The following is a 9,583-nucleotide window of genomic DNA, read 5'->3' on the forward strand; positions in this document are numbered from 1 at the left end:
TCGTGAGCCCGAGGCAACACACTACAACCTTCTGTTGTACCAAAACCAAAAATACCACTTTCAGCAATGTAATAATGCTACTCTGCGTCTCTCTCTAAAGTAGGTGCACAGCCACCTTTTCAGTTCGAGGAGAGGAGGGAATTATATTTGTATCTGTGTCTCTCTGTGTGGTGTTGTCATGCCTCAAGTTGACTTAAGTTTTTTTTTGTTTTTTTTTCTTGCGGGGGGGGCGGGGGGGTTTGTTGTGGGGCGTCATGGGAGGGCGGATGGAGCGAGGGCCGTTATATCACAGCTGTAATTTGATTGTGAGCATAAGAACGTATGCTCTCCCATTTACCGTTTACTTTAATCCATTCTGGTAAAACCACAACTATCTTGTTTTTAGTTCTATGGCCGATTGGGCAAGGGCTTCTCTCTCTCCTCTGTTACCAAAAAAAAAAAAAGAAAAGAAGAAAAAAAGAGGCAGCACTGGGTGTAGTAAAACTCTGAACTCGTGTTTAAGACAAACCTGCAACGTTTTTGGGGATTTTCATTCTTTGGAACTATTTTATACATTAACTGTTATGTGAATAACAAAGCATTTTGATAGTAAGGTAAAGCCTTATGAAGATTTAAGTGTCAGTCGAGACTTTGTTGAACCATATGTTACAGAACAAAACTTGAGCTTATAAGCTGGTCACACGTGATATCCCACATCTAATTACTTTGTTTTGTTACTCATCGCAGTTCATACGACTGTATCTTACAAATAACGTTATCACCACACCAAATTATCATCCTCCCCCTTTTTCTACCTGTTGTAATGGATGTCACTGTACAGTTTGTGTAATGTTTCAGTATTTTTTTGTTTTTCTTTCTTTCTTTCTTTTTATAAACTTTAATGTTTGGTTGAGATGCCAGTTTTATTTGGCCTTTGTGTCACAGGATTCACGATAACTCTGTATCAATTTTTGAATATTATTTAGGTCTTTTGTTACATAACTGGGAGGCAATGTATGGTTTACAGGTGTGACATTTGGTGCTGTGGAAAGATAATTGAGGGTCTCCAATGATTATTTGGTGTTTTTTGCCCACATACACACACACACTTCCCATCTAATTCAGTTTCTGCACTCAAATATTCACCTATATTTTTATTTTTCTAAAAACCTGGAGTATGGCAGAATGAGGTCTGCTGCTGGCTGTTTAGTGAGAATATGCAAACAAGACTTTTTGCATAAACTGAGAGGAGGTTAATACTGAATTGTGTTTCGTTTTTGTTAACGACTAAAAAGGCTTCTTAACTTAAAAACTGTAAATTCTTGTGACACCCTTAAACAGGAAGAGTGGGAGACCTTCACAATAAAGCGGATGGTCGACCCGTCACGCACCACTCGTCATTTTGCCTCAAAAACAATAAGTACAGGAAATAAAATCACGCGCAAACACATTTTTGCCACAGTTATGCAATTCTAAAACACCGAGCTGAACTTTCCCTTTTACTGTTGATCACGTTAAACCTCGTTTGGATTCTGCAGGTGACTAAATGACTTCCGCAGCACCAAATGGCTTCTCAAACCTTTTTGATTTCTTTATTTTTATTAGTATATTTGTATCTCCCTTCTTTCCCTTGTATTTACCCCTCTCTCTACCTCTGTCTTTCCATTTCTCTTGTATATAACCCCCACTGTTTTCAGACTCGTGAGTCTGTATGAACTCCTTTTATACCTCAACTTTAGAATTGTTCTAGAAAGAGTAAAACAAAAGGAAGAATATGACAAATTGTAGTGTTCTTATTAGAAAATTAATAAAATGATTTAGTGTGATTTTTTTTTTTTTTTTTTTTTTCTTTTTTTTTTTTTTATTTCTCCAGTTTTTGATTTCAGATTTTAGGAGTGTTTCATTTTATAATTTGTCACAAATGCTCTTGTGATAGTCAAATGTAATAAAAGGAGAGATTGCACCATCTGATGATCGAGATGTGAATCTGTCCGCCTCACTGAGACGGAGGAAAACCTGAGACCATCGTTGTCCGACACGGATAAGATCCTTTTCAGCTTTTCATCAGATGCATCTTAACATGTTTTATTGGAAACCACAAATGCAAGCATGGAAGAGAGGTAGTTTGGAAGAAGATGACTGATGTCTATCAGAAAAAAAACAGAATGAGTTTTACAGTGTTGCTGGTTAAGCATCAGTAAAAAGGTTTTTTGTTTTTGTTTTTAAATCACAGCCATTATACCCCCACCAATGTCCAACTGTCTTCTTTATTGTTTGTTTCCGTACAGACATCCTGATCATCTGACTTCTGGATAAGAGTTCCCTGTAGACAAAACATAAGTTAGTCAGTGTGACAGGACAAACAGACAAAAAAAAAAAAAAAATAGGGTTTGAATTTCAAGGCAATTCAGTTACAATCCCATTTTCTAACGATGACTTAAGCAAAGTTCATCTATTTAAACTGACTGAAAGAAATGAAACAGAAATCAAGAAGAGGAAGTTCCTGCTTCTTTGCTGATATTAGCTTGGAAGTCATCATGTATGTTAGTGTAATAAGTGAAAACCTGCATGACTCAGAGGGCGAATGTGAGAAACCAGAAACCTCAGATCAGTGACGGTGACCAGATATGAGCACTGTCTTGTTAAAGAATAACTCCAGCGTCTCTAAACCTGTGCCACTGACAGAAACTGTAGTTTTACCTCACGGAACAAGAGAGTGACTAGTCTGCTGCTTCTTCAATCAGTTCGGTAGTTTGTGTAATTTGGATCTGAACCGACCCTCTAAAACACCAAAGTAACAAACTGACTGAGACGGCCAGCTACTCCTGTGTAAAATCACTGTTTTTGTGAATGGAGTCTGGTGGCTTTGAATTGAGCAATATAATGGTTGAACAAACATGATGTGACAGGTCTAACTTTGCCAGCATCCTTTCTGGATTGTTGTCAGACACTTTCAATTGAAAAAAAAAAAACTAGCACTTTTAGTGAACGTACTTTGATCGAGAGCAATTTCCCCAAAGGATTACTTCGCCATGTAGCCATTGAGGCTTGTTCAACTGAGCTGAGGACCACTTCGAAAAGCTTTTCTACCCATTACTATACCTATTTAAAGCCCATAATATGTAAAAATGTAGCCCAGATTTAAAAATATTAGAGTTGTCCTATAATCTAGTTTGTAGGTACTGATATATGTGGTTTAAAGTGCTTTGACAGTCTGGACAGCGACTTTCCTTCATCAAACATTACTGTTCTATAACCCCGTGTACCTCTGGCAGCGGTGACACGGCCTCAGCAGGTGACGGTTCCCCCTGTTGGCCGTCCTGTCTCCGACACGACAGTATCCACATGAACGTCCTCCGCATCTCGTTGTCTCGCAGGGAGTAAATGATGGGGTTGACCAGAGAGTTGCACTCTGCCATAACCAAACAGAACTTCTCATAGACGTTGGCGTGGCTGGCTTTCCCCAACAGGCCGTCCAGCAAGAGAGTCACGAGGCCCGGCGTCCAGCAGATCACGAAGGCGCCTGCAGAGATGTTGGGTTGTTAATGAGGGCAGGAAAGAGTTAAAACATGAAACGGAAATCTTCCATTAATGACAGCACCCTTGTAATGTGACGCCAAACGTGTCAAGCGTGCAGCGACGTTGGGCAATATTTGCACCTTGATTGCTTAATATCAAGATTAACAGGCAGCTAGAACAGATTCGGCTTCAGGAGTCACCTGCGCAGTTTAAGAGGTGGGTAATGATGACTGGCACAGTTGTAGTTTCAATTTGTGACACACTGGAAATGACTAAACAACCTTTCAACTGAGATAGTAATCAGACTGGATCTGACATGCAAACTAGACTAAAGCTGCAAAACTGGTTTGTGGGGAAAGTGGGACATCCAGGCAGCAAGTGTCACAACTCAGCCAAACGATGTCCCTAACGTGTGCAGAGTGACACTTTTGTGTTTTTTGATAAGTGCAAAACCTCCCAAACTTTGACCTTTGACCCACAATTAACATCCAGCAGTGTGCACAAACACCGTCTCACCCAGAACCATGGAGATAGTTTTCATCAGGTTGACAACAGTCTGGCTGTACCGCATCTTCGAGCTGTGCTGGGACGTGTACCTGCTCTGGTATCGCACATACAGGAAGATGCTCGTGTACATGGCCGCCATGATGAAGAAGGTGAGCAGGTTGAGAACCGCCCAGAAGATGAGAAAGCGGCGGCTGTAGAGAGGAGCGACGGTGGAGCAGTCATCCAGATCGCACTCGCAGTTCCAAACCGTCGAGGGCACCAGGCCCATGACGATGCTCACGGCCCAGATGCAGACGGTCAGCAGCACCACGCGCCGCTTGGTCATCGTGCTGTGCAGCTGCATGGTGATGATGGTCTGGTGGCGCTCCACGGCGACGGCCAGCAGGTTGGCCACAGAGGCCGTCAGGCTGATGTCGATCAAAGCCCCGCGGATGTACCACTGCTTCTTTGTGAGCGTGCTGGTCCAGGGGCCCGTGTTCAACATCAAGTTGGTGTAGGCGATGCCCGCAAACAGGTCCGCAGCGGCCATGTTGCCTAGGAGATAGTAGATGGGGAAGTGGAAGCGGTGGTTCACGAAGATGGCCACCATCACCATGAGGTTGGCCAGGACTACGATGACACATAGCGTCAAGCCCAGTCCGATCACCACAAAGTCCTGTGTCGTCCATGCTACGCTGATCCTCTTACCCACCAAGTTATAAAAGAAAGTGACGTTGTGGCTGTAGTCACAAGTATCCCACACGCTGCTCTCCATCGCCATCACTGCAGACACAAAACAGAAGCGTAAGGACCTGCTGTCACACAAAGAACGGGGTATAAAGGAAGTCTGTAGTTTTCTACTTTATTTTTTGCTGTTGTAGTTATTGTAATAATTTAGATGTGATAATAAAAGCTTTGAAAGTCTGGAGATTTTTGGTTTAGGCTGATTAGATCATCTTAGGAAGGACGGTGAATGAGCTAAAATGGCTGTAATGAAATCAGATCAAAGTCCAATACAAGTTTTTTCCCCCAGACAGGTTCAGATTGTTGTGTCTGAAAACATTACAGACAGGATTCCTACAGTGACAGACCTTTTTGTTTCAACCAGAAATAGCTGTTATATCTCAGTTTAAAGTCCCCCAGACCCACTGAATTAATCCGTTCTTAACCACACAACATCACAATCAAACAAATTGTTCAAGACAACAGCAGACGAGCAAATCTCGTGTTAAATTGCTGTTTTTGTCAATGGAGTCTGGTGGCTTTGAGGCAACATAACAACTGTTTCTGGCTGGACAAACATGATCTTACACGTCTCTCTGTAATGGTGTCTGACACTTCGAATAACAATCTGAGCCTATCTGCGGCTGAGATGATCTATGGGACCGATTCCAAAAGTTTCTGTCCCTACTAGTCATTTCAAACCCAAAATATGTAAACAAGGGGCCCATGTTTAAACATATCTGAGTCATATCAGTCATGCCATGTCCTCTACTGTGTTTGGTCAGTACACTTTCAATCCTCATCTCATTGAGCACTTTAATGACCTGAGATGGTAACAGAAGGCTCAGGCTTTTATTTTTACTGCACTTCAAGTGGCCCTAAACTATTATACTGAAGTCAGGAGAGGCTCAGGAGTCTCCACTGAACACAGTGGTTATCAATGTGATCAGGACACCTCATAGATAATCATCAGTGAACATAAACTCTGCTGCCACTGTGATGACTTCAAGTAAAGATCATCACAGTTTCAGAGAAACCCCAACAGCTTGTAACAAAACAGAAAAAACAACACAGCAGCTAAAGAGCTGAAATCATCTGGTAAAATTCACACAATAAAACATTTAAGAATGAAAATCTAACACATCTGTAGTTGCAGCACTGATCTTCAGCCCGCAGTGAAACATGTGCTACTGACTAACATGTTAACCGGAAACTCTCAGTCGAGGATTTTTCGCTCACACTTAAATTAATTAACATTGATTAATAATAAAGACTTATTGGAAACCCACCGCCGTCTTTAAGGTCTCCTCCATCCACACAGGTCCGACAGGAACCCGCAGCTGGCTGCTGCCATGAGATGAAGCAGGATGTCTTGGAGCGGCTCTCCCTTGTGCGCGAGGTCGACGCCTCTCTGAATCATTCTCACTCAGATCAGCTGCACCTGACGGACAGGTGGCGGTGCTGCCTCCACGGCGGCGCGAAAAGTGGGAAAAAACAAACACAGCCTCGGGTTGACTCTCTTTGTGTCTGAGGACTTAAAAAAAACATACTCTTAATAAATTACATCACATTTAGAAGGTGGTTTTGTGAGCTCTGACTATTAAAACAGCTCTGATGTCCACCACTGTAATAAAGAAGTCATTGTGATGAGAAACCATCTCAAACGAATGAAAAACTTTATCAAAACAATGACTTACCATCTCGGAATAATGACTTGGTCATAGTACATCGTTACAGAGTCATTGTTTCGATAAAGTTTGTCGTTGTAAGAACTTACAGGATGTTTTTCCCCCCATCACAGTGGCGGAAATTGGCTAAAAACAGCATAAATAAGGCAGTAAAATACTCAAATAATATAAATAAATCTAAAGATTAAAAATTACGGGGTTTTGAACAGATACTACTACTATTATTATAATATAATAAACATACAACACATATATTAATAATAATAAATATATACATTCAACTCATACATGTATAAAATCATGGACATTTAGCGCCCTCCTGTGGTCACACTGAGGAACTGCAGCACCACATTAAATTAGCGGCCAGCGCAGTTTAATACATTAATCACCAACACTGATGATGTTGTAATAATAACACAGACAATGACTTGTACACGGTGATATATTATATTTAACTATTACACATAGTAATTGATAATTTTATAGTTATTGGACGTCATACAGGAAGTGCTTGGTTAATTTAATGTAGTGTAGTTTCTCACTGTGACCACTAGAGGGCAATAAAACTCATTAATCTAAACACACTCCGGTCAAACACACATTCAATTATTAATTAATTAATTAAAAACTGTCTGTAAACACAGACCGTATGAAAGAAATTTACCAATAATCACTTGTACCTAGTGATATATGCAACTATTGCACAAAATGATTGACAATGTTATGGTTACTTGAAGGTAATCACTAGAAGTGTTGGTGTGCTTGATTGATTTTTCAGACCTGGAAGCTATTTTCTCTTCTTTTATACAGTCCATGACTGTAAAGGATAAGGTTTTATCAATATAATCATTAAGTGTGTTGAGCATGTTTATTTTATTTCTCTACATTATCTTTTTACTGTTAAATTGCTTTGTAATTGTGATAAAATGAAGGATAAAGTCCCAGTAGCACTAAGTGTGATTCTTTACTAATACAATTAATATTTGTTATGAAGATATTTGTGACATTCACTAAAATAATGATTTGTTCATAATGATTGATTTTCTATACTGATAATAACCTTCTGACCACGAGAGGGCGGTAAAAACTCATTTTTCTAGAGTTTACTTACACACTGTCATGATCACTAGAGGATCAAAATATTTCACACAACTATCAGAATAATTAATTTTGAAAAAGTTAAATATCAGAATCCTTGTAGTTCCTGAAGAATGATGAAAGTTTTACACATTATTTTCAGTATGTTGGTTTGTTTACCTTGATGTTCGCTGGATACATGAGCAAGTCTAAAATCATGGACATGTAGCGCCCTCCTGTGGTCACAGTGAGGAACTGCAGCACCACATTAAATTAGCGGCCAGCGCAGTTAATACATTAATCACCAACACTGATGATGTTGTAATAATAACACTAACAATGACTTGTACACAGTAATAAATTATATTTAACTATTACACATCGTAATTGATAATTTTATAGTTATTGAAAGTTGTACAGGAAGTACTTGGTTAATTAAATGTAGTGTAGTTTCTCACTGTGACCACTAGAGGGCAATAAAACACTAAATCTAAACACACTCCGGTCAAACACACATTAAATTATTAATTATTTAATTAAAAACTGTCTGTTAAGACAGACTGTGTGAAAGAAATGGACCAACAATCACTTGTACATAGTGATATATGCAACTATTGCACATAATGACTGACAATGTTATGGTTACTTGAAGGTAATCACTAGACGTGTTTGATTGATTTTTCAGACCAGGAAGCTATTTTCTCTTTTATACAGTCCATGACTGTAAAATGTTCCTCCCATGACCAGTTTTACACGGCAGCTGGTGATCTGGCATGTGTAAAACTGGTCTGACAACAAAAACACCTGCTTCCACAGAACAAGTGGGCTACATGCCACCTTCAACAGGCAGCTCACACAAAGGAGACATACAGGATTTCGTTTATTTTTTTTATTTTCTATAAAAGAGATGAGTTTATTCAATGATCATAACAGACTGTATCAGAGACCTCGATAGACCACTCACATACCAAACAATAATCGAGGAAAATGCTTCAACAAAACCCCCAAAACAGAACAAAATGTAACACAAAATAAAATACCTGAATAAAGCAAACTCTGGGCTGAGCTGCGGGTCAGCACATTCTGTAGAGCTCATGGCACATTATGTCCAACAGTTATTGTGAAAAGGAAAAAAAAAAGGCTAAAAAGGAATGAAGGTTTTATTTTTTTTAACCCTTTCAAAGCCAGTCTAATAATAAAAATTCTATACTCATATATGGTGGACTTCGTAGAAATTAAAAAGGTGACTTAAGCACAGAAACAAGTTCTCCTGAAGTACTGTTTATCGGTTTATTCTCCTCATCGATAGACTGCTTATCTACATCAGAACATGCCTCCCTGCACCACACACTTTAAAAACAAAACAAAAAAACACACACACACAGTCACACAGCCGTCCAAATTTACACAGTCACACTCACAGACCAGACTCAAACGCTAGTGTGGCGACGCCGAAACATATCTACCTAAAATCTGCTGATTGAACAAAATGAGAAAGTAGTTGTCAGGTGTGTACACTCATAGAAGTCCAGCTAAAACTAAATTTAAAACCCGAATAATGACAACGGGTAAAATATAAAACGCTGTCTTTTCCTTTTTTTATTATTTTTTTTTTTTACACAAACTCTTTCAAAAATCTCCCTCCCCGTTCAAATATTACACCACCCAAGTCCTGACTCAACCTTTTCTAAATCCCCACCCGCCCCCTCCCCGGCCCCCCGACCCCCTCGAAGTGTAATATAAGCCAACGAGAATTGCAATACAATACAGGCACTGGAGAAAAAACACCATAAGAGACAAGTGAAGAGGACGAGATGCATTCAGTTTCAAACCCATCCCCCGGTCTGAACGACGTCTCCAAGAACAGAATTATAACTCACATCCACTACTATCGAACAAGAACAAAGATAGAAATCAAAACTGTTTTTTCAGCATTTTCCGTTTCTTAACTTCTGTGATCGTTTGTCTTTTTATTTGTACTGTTGACAGTGTGCCCTCAAGTGAATTAGATGCAAAAATTTTTTTTCTTTTTCTTTTCCTAACCTGATTCAAGTACCAGCTACAGAGAGGTGTTAAGTGTTCGTCTCATTCCCCTGAACGTCCCTTTGCCG

General features: G+C 39.7%; 1 protein-coding gene across 1 annotated transcript; it reads right to left on the minus strand.

Annotated features, from left to right (window-relative positions):
* Window positions 1–1,536: 1,536 nt before the first annotated feature.
* On the minus strand, window positions 1,537–6,100 carry lpar2a (lysophosphatidic acid receptor 2a). The gene is made up of 4 exons (XM_070848709.1): window positions 5,997–6,100; window positions 4,015–4,767; window positions 3,246–3,502; window positions 1,537–2,302 (listed from the first exon to the last, which is right to left on the minus strand). Exons 2-4 carry the CDS (start codon window positions 4,763–4,765, stop codon window positions 2,216–2,218), a joined length of 1,095 nt encoding a protein of 364 aa, XP_070704810.1. The 5' UTR covers window positions 4,766–4,767; window positions 5,997–6,100; the 3' UTR covers window positions 1,537–2,215.
* Window positions 6,101–9,583: the final 3,483 nt, after the last annotated feature.

The sequence above is a fragment of the Pempheris klunzingeri genome, chromosome 17 (genome assembly GCF_042242105.1).
Source record: "Pempheris klunzingeri isolate RE-2024b chromosome 17, fPemKlu1.hap1, whole genome shotgun sequence".
Taxonomy (NCBI): Eukaryota; Metazoa; Chordata; class Actinopteri; order Acropomatiformes; family Pempheridae; genus Pempheris; species Pempheris klunzingeri.

Bases quoted from the DNA above. Each gene is read 5' to 3' on its own strand.
- lpar2a (XM_070848709.1), bottom strand. From the start codon at position 4,765: ATGGCGATGGAGAGCAGCGTGTGGGATACTTGTGACTACAGCCACAAC. The intron at 3,503-4,014 runs GTGAGACGGTGT...ACATCTCTGCAG, and splicing joins AACTATCTCCATGGTTCTGG to GCGCCTTCGTGATCTGCTGG. The intron at 2,303-3,245 runs GTACACGGGGTT...TTTTGTCTACAG, and splicing joins CCGTGTCACCGCTGCCAGAG to GGAACTCTTATCCAGAAGTC.